Source organism: Gymnogyps californianus, chromosome 13 (assembly GCF_018139145.2).
Source record: "Gymnogyps californianus isolate 813 chromosome 13, ASM1813914v2, whole genome shotgun sequence".
Lineage (NCBI taxonomy): Eukaryota > Metazoa > Chordata > Aves > Accipitriformes > Cathartidae > Gymnogyps > Gymnogyps californianus.
The window spans coordinates 18964264-18987400 of NC_059483.1; the positions used below are offsets into that span (position 1 = coordinate 18964264).

The following is a 23137-nucleotide window of genomic DNA, read 5'->3' on the forward strand; positions in this document are numbered from 1 at the left end:
CAAGGAGCAAAGAAACCCAACTAAGAAGCAAGGCCACAGAGGACTCTCGAATTATACAGCATGGTCCAAAAGCTGGACAGAAATATCAAAGCAGAAAGACGCCCAAGACAACCGGCGGAACAGAGCTGAAGCATCGCTTGTGAGGGGACGAACGGAGACAGAGGGAGGGACTGGCAGACAGACGCATGTTACTCACACAGGCAAAATTCATGCCAGTTAATAACATACAAGGCCGTGGATGAAAACAAGATTGAATTGCACATGCCATATCTTCCCAGTTTTCCAGTGTAACTTATGCTATTTCCCACATTCCTGCAGAGGCAACGCTGTCTCTTCTCCCCTGGGAGCCTGGCTGAGGAGGAGGGGACATCCAGGGAGGGAGATGGGTGAAGACATCTGCAAACCCACCTTTCTGCCAAAGGAGGGAAAGCAAAGCCTTCAGTGGGACTGCCAGTGTAAAGATAACGGGTCACAGACAGAGCTGAGGCGGGTTTCAGGTTGGGTTTGTTTTTTTCTTTTCCTTTTTCAGTCAAACATTTTATTTGCTATCAAAGGTATATTCAGGTAGTCCAAAGTTACCCATAAATCTTCTGAAGTATTTTCACCAAAAATTATTTATTTTTACATAAGTCATTCATTTTAAAAAATGCCTTGAAACACCAAAATTGAATTTTTTTACTACTCCCCCCCCAGTTTGTCCAGTGAACTGAAAAAGTCAGTTATGTGCTCATACTCAGCCACAGGTCCAAAAAATCTCACTGAGGACTTATGGAGCTGACACCTTTCCTTAACTTCCAGCTCTGTGCAAGATCCTCAATTTCAGTAACACCTGCCTGTGCCAGCTCCCTCCAGGAACACCTACACCACCACAGCAAGGGAAAATTACCATCCATCTTGACCTGTATCCATCAATATTAACAACTGCTCATATCCGCATAAGTGTCACGTATGGCCAAGCCTTCAGAGAGGATTAGTTATAGAGGAAGACAGAGGCATCAGTTTTACTCTGTTGGTATATGCAAAAGAGACACTGAGCACTCAGTTGGGCTGGGATTTAAAATTAATTTAAATTTAGTCAGCAGATTTGTTTAAAAAAAAAATTTTAAACTTATTCCACCCCCTGACTCCGCCCCAAGAAGTACTACTATTTTAGGGAAAAGCCATTGGATTTTTCATTCATGAGAAAGACTGCAATTCCCTTTAATTGTGCAGCCTTATGATACCTGGCTCTCAACGTTACAGACCAGCAGTTTCGCACAAAATCCAGCTATCCCTTTTAGTACAAGCTTTAGATACCACTATTAAAAAAAAAAAGCATATTACACTATCAAAAAAGGCAGGAGGAAATTTCTGCATAGCTGACACCAGGTTTCTAGATTAAAAGACGTAACAGCAGAAGCAGCTTCTTTTTTTGGTGGAGTATGGCTATACAAGAGCTTTTGCCAGTGGTAGTAAAAATTCTTTTTTCCAACTAGCACATCCCTTACCCACCCCACAGCACTGGCAAAAGCCCTTGTGTGTATCTGACCTATTACTATGTCCCTCTAGCCCTGGTAATGTCCATGACCAGAAGTCTTCAGAGTGGGCCACATCCCAGAATTTGGAGGTTTCACCTCACTTGCCGTATGCTGGGTTGAAAGCTACCATTTAAATTAAAAAAAAAAAAAAACAAACAAAAACAAACCATAAAACCCATTATTATTCTGTCTCAGTTGACCTTCTGCCTCTTGTTTCTCTCCCACAGCCACTGCACTTAAAAATTTTATGTAAGACGACCGCAGCAAGGATGAAGAGGGTAAAGAAACTGATAGCCCATTATGAACATGGAGATTTCTCTTTGAAGCGTGTCTCCTATGGAAGCTGTAAGCAATAAGACATGACAGTCATTGCATTCCTGGCCCATTACTGCACGCCTCAGGTGGCGTTACAGGGCTTGAGGAGCAATAACTCCTCAAAACATGCAGCCTGGAGTGCCCTACTGCTCTCGTGAAATGGCATTTACAAATAAAGCATAAAGAAAACAGCTGACACACCGACTGGGAAGCCACTCGCACGGATGTAGTGCTGCTCACAGAAAGCCACCAGGCTCCCTTTATGAGCCACGTGCACAGTCTCCCCCTTAAAGCAAGTACCACTTCAGTGTCCTCTGTAGTGAATTAACGTGTGCGAGGAGAAAACCTTTGAGGTCAAGTATTTGTGATTGCACCCGGTAGCTCTGTGCCTACAGGAATCGCATGCAAGGAGCCTGGCAGCTCCGCCATCCCCTGTCCCCTCTTCAGCAGGGACAGGCACAGCACATCCCAGTGATCCCCATCATGTCAGCTGGCTCTGCCTTTGCTGGGGAGTCTCCATAGGACTCTTCCAACCTAACAACTCTACAACTGTCATATGCACAAGCATGATCACACACATTCAGGATATACATTAAAAATCTCTTGCATGGAAAAAATGGTTTTGTTTCCTTCCCCTATGTATTTTACAGCCTCCTGTGCAACATTTAACAAGGGACATAAGTGATTTTTGAAAACACAACACCATTTATCACTGCCTCTCCAAAGAAAACTACAAAAACGCTAATTGATTTAATAATTTGCATATTTGATTTTTCTTAAAGATGAGATAAAGTAGGCTTAAAAAAAGCAGCAGAGCTTCGAAAATATTTACTGTGACAAGCAGCACATCAGGAGGGAAATCACTGCTGCTGCAGTCAGGGCCAGGAAGCAAAGCGTCCTGCCTGTCCCACTCCTGCTCAGCGGGTGCCTGTGCCTTGCCACTGGTCACAGCAACCCTTACTTAGGGTTAGGGCACATTTCATGCTTTAGGTGACCCAAGCAGTTGCAGAGACTTCTGTGCACGTCCACGCTGCTTTGTGAGGCTACGCCACTGCTCCAGCTGTGTGGCTTCGGAAGAAAATGAGAATTGCCTGGAAAGACAGGAGACAGGCTGTCCTTGGCCCACATCCTCCCACACTTGCGCACACAACAGATGGCAGCTTGGAGTCCTGGTCTTCTGTAGAGAAGCTGAAGACGTTCTCAGACAAGCCACGCACTGACAGCCTGTGGCCAGCACCACGAGGACGTACCACCGCAGCTCAGCCCAGGGTCACTCTGCCCCTTGGTGGCTCAGGGTGCGTGGGACAGACCCTTCACGGGCTGCAGTCACACCTCTTCATGGCTAACCTAGGGTTGGGTAAGGCAGTTACACAAACTACTAATGAATATAAGCCTCATTGCAAGCGGCCTCTCTCAAAGGCACAGGGAAAGGAGAAGCAAGAGGAAAGAAAATCAGTTTTCTGCTTGAGGACACTTTTTTTTTTTTTTTTAAAGCAGCCTTAGGAGAGTGCTTGTTCGGCTGTGAGCAAGAGAGGATGTTAAAAAAAAAAAATAGGAGACTCAGTCCTTTTCTCTTGCTGCCTTCCTGGCCGAAAAAATAAGACAAAGATTCACACAAACATGAAAGGACAAGAGGAAAAACTACTTGCTAAGTAGATATACTGCCCCAAAGCTTATTGGGTTCTACACAGAGAGTGTTCTGTACAAGTGTCTACACTTCACGCAGTGTGTTCAGCCAAGAATGCTTCACTCTGATTCATACGCTTTGGTTCAGTGCCCAAATATTGCTATTTAATAAGGTTATTAATTACTGTGTTGTCTAATTTTTGCTGTGCAGGAACTTCTTATAATTGGCTTATTCCTTCAAGATGCTTAATCCTTTAACCATAACAGCGCGTGTGTCAGTGCGCACGCGTGCATGTATGTGCACGCTCATGCCCCCTCCGAGTTTTCTTAATTTCTTACATACCTAAGCTGTAAAACCCCACATGAGCCAATATTTACCCATCAAGGAAAAACAAGTTGCCTTTTTTTTTTTCCCCCCTGAAGATACAACTTTGAGAGAGCACCTGTTTCCTTCAAAATAACCAAATAACTTACTGACCATGCTTCCAGACATTATGAAGCCTCCCACACTGTCATTTTATGACTCCTTTTTAATTTAAAGTATGTGCACAGGCGTTTATATAAAGGAGGGGTGGGAAAAATTCGCCTGTTGGACTAGTCTTTTCTTAATATTTGTCAAGATATTATTCACCTTTACCATCTGGTCTCCCCTATAATAAGAAAGCACCTCTGACATTATTATAGGAGGGAAGAAAGGGACAAATGAATATTAAAACTATATCCCAAGGAAGATCTTTAAGAAACATGAAGAGGAAAGACAGTGGGATAGTGTTCTACATTCAGCTCTATCACCAAATTACTTTGTTCTCCTCGATTCAAACACTAACTTTCTGCGCCTGTTTCTCTGTCCTATCTTTTGCCTGCTTCATCTTTACAATTTTTTGCAGCAGGGTATGTCTTGGAAAAAAAAAAAAAAAAAAAAAAAAAAAAAAAAAAAAAAAGGGCAGCAAGTGCCAAACCCCCTACCAGATCCATCTTGATCCCAGTTTGATGCCCCAGCAAGTATTACAATACAATAAAAAGGATAACTGGAGAGTTTTCTCAACCTGCAGGATAGATAGAGCTAGGCAAAAAGTGAGGGGAGAATAGTCTGACAATTATACAGAACATTTGTGTTTCATTAACAGTTCTTGAGCACAAATATTCTTGTGGGTACCTGTGGGAAAACCGACAGTAACCACCAACTTGCCACCAATGACATTTAGGGCAATAGGAAAATTCTTCCTTAAATATCATTCCTCTATTGGAAAACAGAAGCATTAGCCATTTAAGGTCTAACTCCACCTAGGAACAGAACAGGTAGTAGGTGTTCAGTCAGTCATAGACCTGTGGGATGGCAGGGGCTTTGGGAATTGCTCTTCCACTATTAGTGGCACTGGGACATCTAAACGCCTGAACCCTCTGCATGAAGTATTGTCTAATCTGTTCTTTAAATCCTCCACTGAAGGTGAACCCAAGATCCCCACAGTACCTTTTTCCAGTTCCGTTTTTCACCATGTGGTGAAAAAGTTCCCTTCTTATCCACCCTAAATCTCACATCCCTCTTCGCACTTATCCCACCTACAGCAGACACTGAAAAATTCTTATGACAAGCTCCTAAAAACTGGAAGATTATTACTCTGTTGCATCCTTTCCCCTTCAATTCTTCATTTTTCTACTCCAAACTCCGTTTCTTCCAGCTTTCCCTCTTTTGCACTGTTTTCTAAACATTTAATCCTTTTTGTTGCCCTCCTCTGGATTCTTTACAGTTTTCCTATATCTCCAAAGGCTCATGCCAAAAAGTGAGATCAGGTACTCCAACAGAAGTCAAACCTAGTGCTGTACAAGGAGGAAAACATCACCTCCCCAGCCTTGTCCAAGAAACTACTGTACACTGCAGAATAAATGTGCTCTTCTGCTATGACAGCACTTCATTGACTTGAAGTTTGTGATCCACAATAATTCCCAAGATCTTCTCTGCCACACTGCTACCCAGACAGATATTCTTTATTCTGTATTTGTACACTTGATTTCTCCCTCTTAAGCACAGCACTCTGCATTTGTTTTCACTGAATTTCATTTTGCTGATATCCGGCTCGCCGTTCAATTTTTCTAGATCATTTTGAATTCTGATAATGCTTTCCAAAGTACATCCAACCCCTCCTAGCTCAGTGTCGCCTGCAAATTTTATAGGCATATTTCCCATTCCATTGCCTAAGTTATTAATGAAACTATCGAAAAATAGTAGGTCTAGGGCAGATCCCTGCAGGACCCCACTTGAAATGCCCTCCCAGGATGACAAAGAGCCACGATAACTATTCTTTGAGAGCTACGTGTCCAGTAAAAATATCTTGAATTTCAAACATTACAAAAAGCTGATTTGGAGTATTTGATATGCAAAGGAGCTGGAGGCCAAAGGATATTTCAGTTAATAATTTAAAGCCTAAGAGTAGGTTTGAGGAAAATCACAATCTGTTGGTGGATGATTTGCCAACAGAAAGAGGAAGGAGAAGTCACTGAATGTGTTAGCTGGTACATTTGCCCGGCAGTGCTACAAAAGGCCCCACGCAGGCACTGCATTCTTCTGATCAAACGCATGCACGCACCTCTCATTGATACTGCAATGAAAAGAACAAATGGCAAAGCAACCACAGTAAATATCTTCTGCAGACCGTACGGCAGAGGAGAGCGCTTTCCCAAAAGGCACTTCCAGCCATGAACCCCATCATCGAGTTCCTCCCATCCTTATCAGCCTAGAGTTCATCTTCAGGCCACCACTCAATGATGCAGCCATCCTGGGACGGACACCTGGATGTTAAGAGCATTATTTGGCAGGACCTCCATATGAGGATCCCCAAATACATTGAAAATGTGCAAGAATTAATCCTCACAGTCTTAAGGGGTAAATCTGATCTCAGCACCTTGCCACCAACTCGTACTTCTGTAAGTGGAAGCAGAACCGGGCACCTTGAGATGGTACACTAGTTTGCTATTTTCAACGGGGAGACGGAACAAGTTCAGCAAGAAGTCCTCTGCCATGTGGGGAGTCTAATCAAGACACTTACCAACTGTACAAGCAAAACTGAATTTGGTTGCCTTACAACAGGAATAAATTAGTTATTGAATTTACATCTGGAGATCCAGATCGACTGTTCCTGCTGCTATGGGGATGGTCCTGTGCATGGGAACTTTAATGGGTGGCTCACGTACTTCGACCTCTCATGTGATGGTGGCAGAAGCACCAGCACGCAACTCCAGGACTGTAACACAAGCAAAATAAGCCAAAGGCAATGGCTACCATTACTGGAGCTGTACTGGTCATACCAGCAATGTGCTACCCAAAACAATTAACTGTTTTGTTCGGAGCCAAAGCTAACCCAATGCCTTAGCCTCCCTGCTTTTTTGAAAGCCATGCTCTTATTTTACATCCTGAAACTAATTTCTATGGCACACTTGCTGATGCGCATCAGGAGCAAGAGAAGCCCGTGGGTTCCACTATGTTTGCACTCTCATCGCACAGGATTAGAACTGGGCTCCTGATCTCAAAGCCTGTCACAAATCTGGACTTGAAACACAATGAATTAATAAATAAGTGAATAGGTGTCAGTTTTATGAAGCACGCTATCTGCATAAATTTCACCCAGTGCAGGCACTTGTCATTTTCAGCACCCCTTGAGACCCCAATGGCTGATAACTCTTGCATGTCGCTTTGCAACCCATTATACAGATGAAGTTTTATGATAAAACCTTCCTCCTCGCTGACTCCTTCTGTTTTACAGATGCAATCTGAGTGGAGGCTGAAGAGATCCCATCCCCCATGGCAAAGATAAGGTTACGGAAGGTAGGTCTTAGTAAGGATTTTGCAAGCTGCATGAATTATTAAAGTCCTTTATGATATAATGACAGACATATCAGGTTATTTGTTTATTCTGTGTATAATTCATGACTCTCTTGGGAGCTAGACAGAAGTAGGATAGCTTGTTGCATCTTCTTGTTCATTCCAGTAAATCCTCATCACCAGATGGAAGGCTGATCCACCCCAGAAGACAAAACAGCCACACCTTGCAGGATCTGCACTTTTGGTTGGAGATGGGAGAGCTTTTTTCACAGCCTGGAGAAATAGTGAAGCTGTCACTTGAGTACATCAGGCTAGATGGCTAGAAGACAACAGTCTGGGTAGTGTTTCTGTATCGTGCCACCAGAACGCTGTCATCTAAAGCACATGCAAACAGCTTTGTGATTAGATGCTATGAGTTGCCTGTGCTCCTGCATCATTGCTGAGCAACAGCAGGACTATCCAAGCTGGTGCAGGCTCCTGCAAGACTTTAGGATAGTTCACAACAACCACCTCCTGGCTATGCAAATAGTAAGATACTGGACAAAGCAAAACAGTTCCCCTTGCCTGGGTCATTTGGGTAAAGAGTCTGGTCATATGGATATGACCAGATATGCCCCATATCTTATGGGGCAAAGCATGATAAAGGAGTGCCACGTCCTGGTGGCTGGAATGGAGTTTTGAACATATACATTGTAGTCATCTCTCATTTCTCTAGTGTGCTGTTTAAAGGGTGAGGGAGAGACGTTATGCCATAGTGGCAACCACGAAATAAAGGATTGACTAGAGCCCCCGACAAGAAAGAGCTTCCCAAAGTGCTCTTGTTCACGCAAGGTACTCCACCCAACGATGCTCCTACTGCCAGGAAGAGTCATGCTACCATGGAGAGTTGCAGCAAAACACAAACATGGCCAAGCTGAAAATGGCACACTGGGTAACTCTTACCAGCCACAGGACACCGGAGGACTGCTTTCAGCATCCACCCTTCCCATTGAAGATTTCAGCTGATCAGAAACAGACTAGGCACACAACGATTAATCTAATCACTAAAACACAAGCCATATTAAGGAGTCTGATAGAGGACTACTGACTAGTCAGACCTCTGCTGAATTTGTGTCTACAACTTCTCTCCTTACCAAGAAAAGATATCATTAACCTCTGCCACAAAGACCTCCTGCTACAAGAGCTATTTAGGGGCATCCATTGCCATTATTCTTCAACCTCTAACCATGTTAATCCAAGTCTCCTGGGGTTTTTGGAGTAGCCTCTCACAGCATCATACGCAACATTCCTCAGGGGCTTTCTGGGTGTCACTGTCACTAGATGTCTATCTAGTTAAATCCCTCATCTTAAACAACCCCTCTCCCCCACCATCCCCCTACCTGAGAGATTCCTGGCTCCTAAGAGAGCATTGTAATCATTGTTATTATAAAGCACTTAGCGATGCTCACTCATTGCATCTCTCGCCAGCGAAACACCCAGAACCCTGTTATTTCGTATGCAGTCGCCTTCATTTGCAGAAGCTCTTCATTGTATTAGTCCCTTTCAGCAATGAAAGAAAAAAGGGGTGCGGGTGGAGAGCATTAAAAAAATAAATAATAGTTTCCTGCATTTTATGCCATTACCTCACTACTTTGTGATACACATCTAAAAGCTGTCTGCAAGACCCCTCCTGTTGTAAGGTGGCATCCAGACATGCTCCGAGGCAGGAATAGTGGAAGCATGAAGCCCAGTTCGGTTTTGTCCCAGTGCTGCCGCATCAGTCAGAGCACTACAGCAACTGGGATGAAACCGTCAGCTTTCACAGGTCACCTCCTCTCTCCTTCTCCCCATCCAGCTGGGACAAACACCGTTCCCTCCACAGGGAAAAAGCACATATGTACAACCTTTCCTTTGAAAAGGATACCAGCCTATTGAAATGGAGGTGACTGAACCACACTGGAAATACTCAGAAGGTACTACAGGATTTGCTATACATGCTCAGGACATTAGTCCATCAGGCTCAGTTTCGCCATCTCCAGCCACAGCCAGCTTTTTATACCAGAAAGGATGTACCTCCTGTCCCAGAGGACCCCATGGAAGGAGGATGCTGTGCTGGAGCACCTTTAGGAACGAGGATGCTGTGCCAAGCACCTTGGGAGTTCCCCCTGCCACAAGAAAAAACCACTCTGCAACAAGCTGTCTTCCCTTTCAAAAGGGAAGGGTCACTAGGAAACTCTACTGGAGCCTAAGCACAGATGTGTCCCTTTCCTCACCAGATGTCTCAAGCTAATAAGCCAGCAGTGCACCCACAACCTTGCTTCACAATTATCATAGTTACTGTCCACATGCCCTCACCATTGCAATATCACAATTAAAGCACAGATAGTGCAACGGCCCATCAAACATCATTTTGAAGGGACTGACCAATGTTGAACTGTCAAATTCTCCTAATATGTCCGACAAAAATATTTTCTGTTTTTTCAGGAAGGGAGAATGGAGCTACGAAGGTGAAGCAGTAGTCTCAAATCCAGACAGACTTTTGGGAGCAGACTCAGAACTGCAACTCAACCTCCTGATGCTAAATTTGATGTTTGCCCTTGGAAGACAGCACTCGAATGCCAAAGCAGGAAACTCGCACACCTATGGATACCCTGGAGTAGGTCTCCTCCCAGCCCTCACACACAATACGCTCACACGTAACTGAAATCTAAGATTACAAGATAATTCTCTCAGTCTGCTTTTCTAAATGAGTATCGACATTAAAACCAAAAACATCTGACACCCAAAAACCCTGTGAACATAATGCCTCAGACTCTTTTCTGTAAGACAGAAAAATCCCAGTTTCTAATGTGGTCCTCTCAATGGGGCCCGTGACATCACCAGCCCCCTTCTATTTAGAATAATGACTTCTTCCACACGCCAAGAGATTTGAAATTACCTGTGAAATATATTTCCCTAGGCACAGGCTCAAGAAGCATGTAAATTACCCAGCTTAATGGCCTCTAGAATTTCTCTCCGAGACACACACAGGGAGTGGGAAATGTTCAGATGATATCTCAGGTACCGTCCGAGGGGATAAATGTCCGGGGGATGGTCAGGAGCTACTGCCCTACAGTTCCCCCAGTAACCGGTCCCACTGGTGAGCGCTTGCCACAAGCAGGCAATGAGCACAAGAGATCCAATTCTAAATGAGTGCATCATCAGCACAAAAATGCAATTTTAAAGAGAGCATTTCTTGGGAAAGGTGCCTGACCATAATTCACACGGCACAAGCAGCCAACATAGGGCTTATGCAGCAGACGGCACCTATTTAATTTGCAAAAGCCCAGTGCTGAGTGCACTAAGCACTCGGCAGCAAGGCCTCTCACCCTCCACCTAACTGTACAGAGAACAGCACTGCCCAAGCTTTGATGTCCAGGCATTTGCCAGAGAATAGTGTCCTTCAAAGAAGCTTTTCATCCATAAGGACAGTTCCTACTCTCCCAACGCCAAAGAAAGGGACAGATACTGTCCCTGGAGTCCAAATCCTTCTGGTCACGTTTCTGTTCTTGTAGTTGAATCTGATGTCTTGTTAGTACAAGAAAAGTACAGAAGAAACATTTATGCCGAAACGAAGAACATGGATTCATTTGGAGGAACAGAGGAGGAGGAATTACATGATCTGGGTTGCAATTCCTGCTCCACTGCTGACATATTGGAGTCTGAAGCCTTAGTTTCATCAGCAAAATGAGCAATAGAGAAGAGCAAGTGCTATTACAAAGCACCTGTAAAAAACCATTATAAGGAGTGGAAGATGGAGAACAGGACAAGACGCTCATACGGCAGTGGGGAGGGGGGACAACCCCAAGGGCGCCATGAAAGAATTACTTGTTTCCCCAGGGAACAAGCCTGAGGCACAGAAGCTTTGCTCCTGATGCTAGCCAAGACCGACAGGTTGGTCACCTTTTAATGCGTAGTGGATAGAAAGTAGGCCAGAAGATCAATCGAGGATAAGAGAACACCTGGAAGATAGGCCTGGCAATGGAAAAATGGGCCAAATTCCTCAGTGTAAATCTCCTCAAAGCAAAGGTGTAAGACAAGGTCTTTGCTGAGACTCTTCCAAAGTGAGAATGTGCCCTCATTCTCAGCCGCAAGCATCTTGCTAACCCACATACTGCCAGAAGCTGTGGTACCACAGAAAGATTAACACAGGAGCAATTTTAACAATAATTGCCTCACTCACAAGCATGCTACCAAGGGCTGAAGTCTGTCTGGACTCCTCCCAGCTGTCTGTGCTCAACATTAACTATACGTCACTGCCAGTAATGCCAGCACTCTGCTATTCAGAAACTATTAGAAGATAAATACTAAACTTGAACATCATAGCAGTAGAAAAAATGAGAAGGAATGACATTGTAATAAATATTGTAGCCAAGCCAAATGAGGAAGCAAGGTTAGCTTCATGTGGAAAGTTAGACAAAAAAAAATACTATATACTTGGAATAGTCCTTGCTTTGGTCATGGGATCTGGACTTTTGTGCAATGAACTTCACAAACTTCAGAATATTTCAACAAACTGCAGTTCACCCAGTATTGCAAGTGGGCTGCTCTGGTGCAGGATGAAACAGCACTCTCACCACCAATTCCACCCAGCCCCTGAAGCAGCAGGCTTTGCACATGAATCCTTCATCCAACAAGGGGCATACATTTTTAAGTAGAGAAACTGCAGGCATACGCGTTACTTGTGGCCCCAGCATGGGCCTCAGGTAATGCAACAGCTGGAGCATCTCACCCGCAGCCCATGGCAGGTTCCTTTTCAGCTCACCACCACCACACTGCAATCACTCTGATATTCCTCTGTAAGAAGGACAGGTACCACTTACTAAACCTTTCATTTCTGCAGCTGCTTGGTTTTCTCCGGAAGAAACTTCACATACAACAACCCTCATGCTATCTTGTGGGATCTAATAATAACTGAAATGGCACAAACATGACAATAAGTAGATTTAACTAAGAACGAAAGTCAACTATTACAAAAGCTACCACAAAAACACCACATCTTTTTTTCTGGCAAGTGGCAAACCTACTCTTCCACCAGCCAGCTGTGACTCCAGAGAACAGGACGGGGTCTGGCAGCCACTTCCCAATGAGAAGGCGGCCATGCGCTCATGTCACAAATAAGTGACATTTATTAAGTGACCCTTATAAAATAAAAAAGGCCGCTTTCAGCACACATCATCACATTCATAAACCGCACAAACCAGCAATGCTTTCAGCACAAGGCTCCACTTGGAGCGGTGTCAAGCGAAGAAAGGCAGTAAAAGAAGATTCCCACACACCAGCGTTGCCACAGGCAATGCTCCACACAGAGCACCAGCCTTGGGATGCAGCCTCACCTCCGGCTTGGTAACGCTGTGCCTGCCTGAGCAAACACGGCACCAGCAAGGCTGTCAGGACAGTGCTGTAAGAGGGGGAAAAGGTACGAGCTAGCTCAGCAGCCACAATGGTGAAGTGAGACCTCGTGCCAAGATGCTGCTGTCAGAGCCCTTTCGTACCTGGCTGCTCCATCCTCATGTCTGGGCAGGGAGCACAGGGAAGCAGGGGGAAGTTGAGGGTATGAAGTTCACCTGTGGAAGGAGCCACTTCTCACGAAAAAGAGCCCCAGCCCCTAGCAGGCAGTAGGAGTGAGACGGAGCCAGTTAGATTTTTCTCTAAAGCAAAGACTAAATCAAAACAAATAAACATAGAGAGGAGCAAGTGACACAGAAGGGTTCAATTTAGCCTTAAGATGATGGGTAAAAAGGCGGTATTCGTGTCAGAAATGCCAACACAACATTTTTGTTGCCAGGTCAAACAGGCAGGCAGGTGCTAAATGGGGTTATTTAGGAATTGGGACCAAAGCATGAGCAGATAGTAGATGTGTTAGAGGCATTTCTTTACTCCATCTCACAATAAAAGTCACATCAGAAGCAACCACCACCATATTTAAAAGTTAAAAGACAAAGGCCTGAAAGTTATCCCTGGCGTAATCCCACAGCATCATTACATCAGACATGAATTTGTCCCAGTATCTTGAAAAACCTTTTGATGTTTCTCAGTTTTTAAACTTAACATAGCTGTAGCAGAGTACAGCATGCAAGACTGACAACAGCAAATTCTTCTGCATGGTAACAAACCCAACATCAGAAAGAATGGCTCAATCACGAGCAGTCCCACAGCATGCAGCCAAGGAGGGGCATGAAAGCATCCCTGCCTGTGCACAGAGAGGGTCCCTTTTGGGCTGATGCTCTTTTGGTCTGTGTTCTTAAAAGTGCTGTCATTCTGTGGGAGGCAAAATAATGTCATCAGTTTGGTCACTAATCAACAATTATTAAGACTTCTCAGCAAACAAAAAAAGAATAAATAAAAACTAAGAGGTGTGTGAAGAGAAAAATACTGATTTTTTTTTTTTTTTCCCCCATACTCATGTAATCTACCCTCCTTCCCAGAGCTGGCAGGGGAGGTGAGGAAAGCAGAGTGCCCATGAAGCTGTGATGCATGCCTAGCTCACTGTCCTGAAACCCTTTTCAGCTTGCAGGTCTTGAATAATTAAATGCTGTTTCTTGCACCCTTTTTTCCCCTGGTATGCATGACAGACTGCTGCAGAAGGTTTACTTTTACCTGGGCAATGGACATCCCTCCCCCTGCAGAGGTTCTGGAAGCACATAAGCCCACACAATACTTCCCCCCCCGCGCCCCAATCCCAAGAATGTAACACTACAGTGAACACTTAGTGGAGACCTCTCATTTATAAGACTACCTCAGACACAAGGAAATGGTACTTTGGCTCCTCCTGGGTCTAGTGAGTTCGTTATGGAGCAATAAAAAGATGTTCAACCACTCACAGCCCGGAATCTGACTCAATCTTCAACACCTGATAAAGTTGAATATTAGGCGCTTCGCTTGGCTTAAGTCTGTCTCTATTTTGGTGTCCATGTTACAGCTGCCAAAAATCTGACTGTGAAACCCACCATACGTTAGAAATGCAAACAAGGCACTGCATTCATGACCCTCACTGTGTCATACTGCAGAGAAAGTGTTCACTGGCCACAATAAAGAGATATTATCACATGAAATTTAATAGATATGAGAATTCAAATATAAGAATATCTCTGATTCAAGAGAAATTAAATCAGTGAGAGCTTTATACATTTTTGAAGTGTAGTGGCTTATACAAGGTCGGCTCTGAAAAACATTTAGAAATATGCCCCTTGTTTTGTTTTCTTATTTGGAGAATGAATGTGAACTCAGACTTTAGATACGGGATTCTTCTGGACTGAAGAATATTAAGTGTCCACTGGAGAAGAAACAGAGTCTGACAGCAAACCAGACTGGCAGCTTGCAACAAGAGAAAAGTTTCAGGACCCAGCTCTGTTATGAGTTGAAAGGCATTGGTATTTATAAGGAGAATCATATCCTCCTTTGTCACTTCACCGGAGATGGATACAACACACTTTCCCAATTCTTTCCACCAATTTAAGTTTATGGGGTAACTTTGTGCTTGGAAGGCCAAGAGGCTTGGAAGCCTGAAAGCGTGGGGAAGGCTCTATTTATCAACAAATCAGGTACGCAGTGGCAGCTACACTGCGAACCTGTACTGTGCCTGCCGCATCACTGATTTTTAGCTCCGAAATGGTGTTCCAGCAGGGACCGAGGCAAGCCGGCACACTGCTGCCAGGACTCAGACTCTTACTGCCCTCGCTCTCCCTGTTGGATAACACCGACTTAACGCTCCTGCGGGCCACACATCTTCCAGGTTGTCCTGAGCAAACCCCTGTGGTCCACAGCCACGTGCTCTGCACACTTGCAAGCCCTCCAGTCGCTGAATGCCACACAGAAAAGCCTGGGCAACTCTGGCTTGATCCTTCATTTAGTGGAACTCGAATAAGAAAACCTCACTGAAATGAGTATATACTTTAAAAAACTGCTCTTGAAAATAACATTCCTACAGATGGGAAGCTGCCATTATTTTGGTCATGAGATTTTCACCCTTCTCCGTCCTTGTGTCTGTACACCCTATCCTTTCCCCCTGCCCCCCACCCTTCCCTGAAGCGTAAGTTGCTTTCTAACACTACACAGATTTTTTGCTCCAATGCACAGCATGATCTAACTAATTCGCACTTCATTGCTCTGCACACCTCATCATTTGCACATGAAAACAGCAGTCTCTCCCTATCCCTCCACTTGCTGCCTATTTCTTCCTCCTCCATCCCCCACCTCTGTACCTTCTCAGCAAAACTCTACTACGGAAGCTGCAGTGAAGAGGCTCACATTACCAGGACTCCATTGCTTTTACAAAATTTACTAGCATGCTGTGAAGCCTCATAAATAATTCAAGATAGACAACCTTTGTCAGGTAAATGAACGTGCCTTTTGTAATCCATCACTCCGGGTTTTCCATCACAGTGATACATATACTCACTGTAGGCACAACCCATGTTGATTCATGAATTCCCCAAGTGTCAGTGTGGGACAGGGCAGAACAGTTCTGGCACCAGCAGAACCCAAGGAAATCCAAAGTCTGCCCAGGGCTTCAGTGGATTCATAACAGATATCCGCTGGTGCAAAAGTAGCTCCAGCCTAGTCCATGGAAAGAGCAGCTCCACTCCCATCCTTCGTGGACAATGAAAGGAAGGTTATGGTCGGGGGAGGGCAGAAGACTCATTCTTATTAAAGATCTCCTTTTCATTGCAAGAACTTCAGGGATTTTTGACATAAATCAGAGCTAAAAATCATGTTGCGTCCTGTACTTCTTGGGTTTAACTCCACGCACTTCAGTGGTGTTACTGCACAAAGGCACTTGGCTCATTAGAGATATGCAAACTCAACTTCTGTTTTGGCAACTGTGCCCAAGGCTTTATCATCATCAGAGCTATTGCACTAAATGGTTTATATCCCTATTTAGCACCCAATCTGATTGCTATCAGCAATTACCTCCTCTGGAGTTCTCGGCCTCAACTAGAAGCGAGGGGAGGAGGCCTGATCCCAGTTCTCCTGAAAGGCAGTCTCACATGGCCCTGGGAGAAGGTGTGCTGTACAACAGCTCCTGCACTGTCCCCACCAGACTGAGAAGCGGCTTCCGAGGAGGCGGCATGGTAGCCTAATCACAGGCGAGAATAACGACCTTGCGCAGAGTTAATGAATAGATACAGAAACCACAGACCGTGCAACCTTTGTCTGGCCTGACTGCCATTCAGATCCTTGTGTCTCTTGCCCTGCAGCCCTTTCACCCGTCACAAGCTGATCTGGCTAAATATCCTCATCACTCACGCATCAGTCAATGCGAGAAACACTCTGCTTTACAGCGAAAGAATTAATCCTTCGGTCTGGGTAAACAACTTTTATTTCTTATGATATTTATGACCAAAAGATAATGGCCGAGACAGAACCGGAAGGGTCGTAGGATGACTGTCAAAGTTATGAAGAAAATCCACATGCATTCTCTGAAAGATCAAATGATTCAGCCTAAAGAAAACCATGCCAATAGCTTGTTGATACAAACCAACTCTCCAGTAACAACAGTTTGTACAACCCCATTCCCCATGCAACCCAGCAATAATAAACTTGAGGATGAAGGCTAGATTACAGGAACAGCTCTAAAATAACAAAGTACTACCAACACCCCAGAGAGGAAAAAATAATTTTGCTAACAAAACACATTTTGCTTTCAAGAGGCTCCTGGAAAAGTAAACATCGAAACATTCAGATACTGTCCTTTCTTGCTGAATATTTCACTCAAGTATTTTGCTTGGTAATGACTTTTTCTTTTATTTCATCCCACTTGAGTATTTCACTGGCTGAAAAAAGCATTGTCTAAATTGTGCACATGTACAATGTTACAGTGTCCAGATGCCCCAGCACTTAAGTCCTCAAGAGCCTTTCTGATGGCTTTTGAAGCCAAACACCAGGAAGCTCGTTCAAGGATAAATTTTCAGGTTTCCATTTAGACCCCATGTAACCACCTTCAGCTTTTAAGGGGCTGTTGCACATGTGCATACAACGCACACAAAGCTTCTTTACAACGAAGCTTCTGAACTATGCCTGTCAAACACCAAGCACGAGCCCATTTCTGCCCTCAGGTCTACGTGCAGGAGCCTTATTGATTTCAGTAGGAACCCACACGCTCTCACAAGAGAATTTAAACTAACAATTTTTCAATGTATACAGTTGAAAAACTCAAGCTCCTGAAACCACAATCTTGAAGGGGATTGCTGCAGGCAGGGTACGGCGTTGAGGTGTCACAAGGACAAGCAAGAAAGTGGTAATGCCCTGCTCTGTGATGCCTGCCCTTCCCCCGTGCAATACCTGAGCAGGAAGCATTCAGGAACGGTAACAGGAATGGAGAAAATATTTTAAAATGCCAAAGAAATATTGCAAATGGCTTTTAAAAAAAATTTGGTCCTCTCCCTGGGGCTGTTCTTTTACCTGTGGGCAGTTTAGGGTGCCTCTTCGCACCTCAAAGCGGATTCTGCCACTGATGCACAGCCCACACAGGGCTGTTGCAGGGACACTGGGTGTTTGTGCCTCCACTGGGTACAAGTTCTCACAGAGGCTGCTCAGCCCTCACAGGGATGGAGTAACATTATCTGTCAGTCACTCATCTGGGTAGATTGCCCTCCCAGGGAGCTGTCTCTCTGCTCAGCCGAGTGTAGCAGAAGACAAGCAGGGCCATCTCCCTGCTTCTTCTCTGCTCCTTTCCAGACAAGTTCCCTTCCCAAGCATCAAAACCATAATTGGAAGAGATTTTCTGACTGCACAGCAGGCAGGCAGTAGAACAAGAGAAGGAGCTTCCTCTACATGGCGTTCTGCAATCCCTAAAACATCCAGTCCTAACAGAGTTATTTATTTCAAGCCCTGCTAGCCCAGATGTGCCATCAGTACCAGCATCATTAACCTCATTTGGGGTGAAACGACACAAGTACAAATCAAAACCTACTAAGAGGAAGCAATTAATTTGGTAGAAGCAGCCTCAAGCCCACCTTCCAGTGGTGATGGACACCTATTAGGCCTTATTGCTCTCAGCAGGAGGCTTCACTGCTCACTATCTGACTGGAACACTGGTAACACCTCCAGCTTGCTGCCCAAAACTACTGTCTGCATCTGACAAGCGCTAAATCTCCTGCCGGAGAGGCAGGACCAGACCCTGGTCCCCAAGCCGGCACTTTCCCCTGCAGACATCCCTTTCTCCTCTGGCTGGCTGGTCAGAGATGCCCTGCAGAGCAGCGATGAAGCCAAGCCTCACCAGCGGATGCGCAGCAATTCTGCGCACACCTGCCTCCTCACAAGAAGCAAATGGCTCGCCACCCTCCAGCAGATGGTAATTTTCTTTCAGGTCCAAGTGACAAAAAGCCTTTCTGCAAAGTGAGGAAGGGGTTTGTTCTGCTCCCAGGCAGCGGCATTCTCCAGCGCTCACATGCACAAAATCCCCACTAACGGGAGGCGACGGCAATACAGGTGCAGGACTCTCCTGATTGACCAGGCTTTCAATCATCTAATACCAAATGTCTCAGAAATTCAAGCAGAGATTGTTACCATACTGCCACAGGAATCCCTCTGCGTACTATTTAAAAGAAAAATTAACTGCAACCAACAGCCTTTCTTTCCACAGCCATTAATCCCGTTGACCCCACAGATGTACGTGATCATTCCTAAAAGGAGCCTTGTCAGTCAGTGGATATCACCTAACGTGCCCGCCCCAATGGGTTTGTTCCAATCTGGGATTTTGCTTTTTAAATCTCAATGAGAAATTCCTCTTTGGACAACTGGCTGAGCCGAGCCTTCCTTAGCTCAGCGTAAGATGATTAAAACCATGCTACCCAGGAGGAGAGAGATAATGTGGAACACCAGCAATTTATCAGGGATGGAACCAAGAATCAACACACAGAACCACTGATGATAATTAATACAATTGTAACCAAAAATTAAAATAAATAAATAAAAAATTGTTCTTTATTTTCTTCTTTCCCCCCCTTAGGCAAAATATCCTAATCATTCAGTCTGCTGCCTGTCAGAATGAAACAGTTCTGGGGCTGCTTAAAAAAGCAGCCTCATTTTTGAGAGTCCCGTAGTGAAAGATGACTTAAGTGATTTACAGAGAAAACCTCCAAAGACAAACAAGGTTTCTAATCAATGCTCTGAATCATTCACAAGGGTGCACTGTCCAAAGTAGGAGAAAATTGGCTCGTAACGGGAAGAATTTAGCAGCCCATCTCATCAGCTCAACTCAGCTTCTGACCAACAAACCTTCCAAAAAGATTTAAGTTATATCCAGCGTCTTTAAAAAGAAGGGTGCAGACAGGTAACTACTCAGGGGGGACAGTCAATTAAGGAGTGTTGTTCAAGCCTTGGTACCAGCTACCATTGCACTCTTTACTCCCATTAAACATTTCCTTCCCAAGAAACAATCACGGCAGCCCTAGGGCAGAGCTCGCACTTCAGCCCACACGTTACAGCATTAACCTACTGCCCAGCAATTGTGCATCATCATCAAATATCCATTCGTGACTCTTCTCTGGGTTCACAAAACAGGTCATAAGGGGAATAAAACGAGCAACAAGATACCAGGTCAGGCTGAGGGCTTGCGTCCCTTCTGCGTCTTCTCCGGATGCAGCCAGACAGCATTACTTCCCACCAGAGGCACACACAGAATTAGTGGCCTTTTCGGTACCATTCCTTCATATCTGCAATGAATCTTTGCCAGTGGGTCCAGTTTTTACCCATCTTGCCTCTCTCAGTACAGGATTAGGCCCACTCTGATAAGACCACTGATAAGAGAGCACAGAGCTAACGAAATCTATCCTAGTAAACCCCACCAAATTATCTGGAATAAAACTGCTCTGGCTAAAAAGCTGGCACTGTTTATTAGACAATATAGATAATAGTCGGTCTGAGTGAGGGAAGGCCAATGCATTATTTACAAATTATACACCTCTCTCAAGTATGTCTCTCCCGGTATAGGAACCTTCTTATAAAACTTTCTGCAGTTAGAAAGAAAACACTGGTACCCAGAGAGAGTTATTCTATAATATGATTCTGCGTTCTGAATTTAAGAGGAGAAACCAACAACTTACAACCCCTGAAAAGCTGCTGAAACATCAAAAACATCCCACAAACTTAATCTGTGCTTCACCACGTACATAATCCCCTTTACTTCTATAGGGATTCTCATGGAAGTAAAGATTATTCATGTGAGAGCAATGCTGGATCAGGCCATAAGGCTGTGGTACTTGGACGAGAACTGGCACGTTCCCTTTCCTCTCCTCCCCCTGTAGGTAGACATTTCTCAGGGTCTTATTCTGAAGAATTTCTGTATTTACGTGACAGCAAGAAAAAGGAACCCATTGGCTCCCAAAGGTCAAAGATATTTAGAAATATGGATACACAACCCAAAAGAATCCAGAAAGAATCCGTTTGAACGGGAGGTATTTCTGAATAAACAAGGAGTGCAAATAACCATGGCTTCGGTGAAGCCAGATATTAACACAGTAAGCTACAGCTCTCCCAAATAAACAACACTGTTTCTTCTACTGATAAGCCTTCTTTTCTTAAGGCCTGACTACATGCCTGTAAAAATGTACTTTGAGATCAAAGACACTAATCTAAAAGGCTTTCAAAAATACTTTCTATGACATATATATATAAAACGTATTTCTGCTCTTAAGCAAATCAAAAATGACAAGAAAATTGTGACATAAAGCAGTGCACATCCACTGGGGCAGCACAAAGTTAAGGGCAACACTGCTATTATTAACTCTATGTCATTGAAATCTTTCCCCCACCTTCAGAAACGCAGACTGTAAGGACACGGTGTCAGCCTTTACTTTGAATCGTCTGGATTTTTTTTTCAGTTTTGTGTCAACAAACCTCAGCATTTCATAACGGAGATGACAGCCTCTTAAAATACATCTCGGCAAGATTTCGCCTGGATGTGTGGAGGGGGACAGGGCTTCAGGGTTATCACGGTACGCAAGAGAACCGAATGTGTTAGCAAATATTCCCAAACATTAACTTCCAAAACGCTCGCTTTCTTCCAAAAAAAAATCTATTTATATCCTTCCTGCAGCGACTCTCCAGTCCCCCACCCCCTCACCCAAATGAGCTGCTTTCCGACTTTCGATAGATTACAGCCAATTTCTGTCGGTCCAGAGGGAGGGAGAGGAAGAACCGCCAGCTCGGATAGCCTGTGGAACTATCCATCTATTATTAGTTTATGCTCAAACTCCGGTGGGGACGGCCGGTTGTGGGTACCATATTGTGTGCTTGAAACGGGAGGGGGGAGAGGAAAAAAAAAAAAAAAAAAAGGTCCTTTTTCGTCTTTCCCCCCTCTCGCCACATTAACGCTTCAATAGCCGCCCTGCACACCGGCACCCGCCGGGGAAGTTTGTGCTTTCCAGCAACTTTGGGTTCGTTCCTCGCCCCGCCGCTCCGGCGGCCGGCAGGGAGCGGGCGGAGACCCCCCGCGCCCGACCGCATCCAGCGCGGCGCGGCACGGCACCGGCCGCGGGCACCGGCAGCGCCCGCCGCGGCCCCGCCGCTGCCGCTCCCCCGCGCGGCGCCGGCAGGCCCCGGGGCGGCCCCGCGATGCGCCATCGCGCCGGGCCGAGCCGCGGTGGCGGGGGGTCCCGGCCGGGGCGGCGGCACTTACGTGTGCTGCTGGGGGAAGCTGTAGCCGTGGGCGGCGGGGGCGGCGAGGAGCAGCAGCAGGGCCAGGTGGCCGCAGAGGGCCGGGGCGACGGGCGCCGCGCTGCCGGTCGGAGCCGCCATCGCCATGTTTCCATTAACGGCGCGGCGGGGAAGGGGCAGAGGCGGCGGCGGCCCCGCGGGGCGGCTCCCCCCGCCGCCACTCGTGCGACGAGCGCGGCAGTCCTCGGCAGGGGGGCAGCGCCACGCGGGCTGCGGGCACCGACCGGCGGCCGCTCGCCCGCTGCCTCTCCGCGGCGGCCGGCACTGAGCGCCCGCGAACCGCTACTTTCCCTCAAATAGGCGGGCAGGCAGGCGGCCCGGCCCGGCCCAGCCCGGCCCTGCCTCCTCCCCGCCCGCCCGCCTCCCTCCCTCCGGCCCCCGCGCCGCTCCGGCCCCCGCCGCCCCGCCGCCGCCGCGCATGCGCCCGGCTCCGCGGCCCCCCCCCCACGCACCCGCCGGTCCCGCCGTCCCCGGCCCCGCGCGGGGAGGTGCGGGCGGGCACCGGGCTGGGGCGTCCCGGCCGCGGCCTCCCGCCGCCACCCTCCCCCCCCCCCCCCCCCCCCCCCCCCCCCCGGCGTCTGTCCCCCGTCCCCCGCCGGCGGGGGCAAACGCAGGCGCCTCCTCGGGCACTGCCGCGGCGGCGGGTGTCCGTCCCGTCCCCGTCCCCCCCCCCCCGACCAACGAGGGACCTCGTGGGCTCTTTCCCATCTTCCACGGGGGTGCTACCCCCCGCGGATCTGTCACTGCCATTCTTGCCGGGTACCGAGTTTTTCTTCGGGGCCACCTCCCGGGGACGGATCAGCGTATGGGAATCTCCAGTTATGTTAAATAACAATAACAGCAGCTATGGGTTTGTTTTTTTTTTTAAAAACACACGATGACTTTGGGAGCATTCGTGAGCACGTCAAGAGGGCAGGCTAAAAATTCAAAATAACAGAATTAATAAACACAGCCCAAAATCACCAGGGTTTCTGAGCCAGACTTTTGAAGGCCTGGGTTTTGCAACACTGTCTTCTGGGTAGCTGCAGTGTCATTTCATCTTCTCTAAATCCAAACCCAAGCTGCTCGGCTTCATTGAAACTGACCACTGGCGAGTCACGGGGACGGCTGGCAGAGGCAGAGGCAGGAACGCCGTCCACGCGCTCTCCGATTCCCTCCCCAGAGAGCCTAAACCTGGACGATC

General features: G+C 46.3%; 1 protein-coding gene across 1 annotated transcript in view; it reads right to left on the reverse strand.

The window, feature by feature from the left end:
• The window catches only part of CACNA2D2 (calcium voltage-gated channel auxiliary subunit alpha2delta 2), a 226173-nt gene extending 204103 nt beyond the window's left edge, over window positions 1-22070 (reverse strand). The window contains exon 1 of the mRNA XM_050904656.1: window positions 21917-22070. Coding sequence (XP_050760613.1) covers window positions 21917-22041 — 125 coding nt within the window. The 5' untranslated portion in view covers window positions 22042-22070. The remainder of the gene's footprint in view (window positions 1-21916) is intronic.
• Window positions 22071-23137: the final 1067 nt, after the last annotated feature.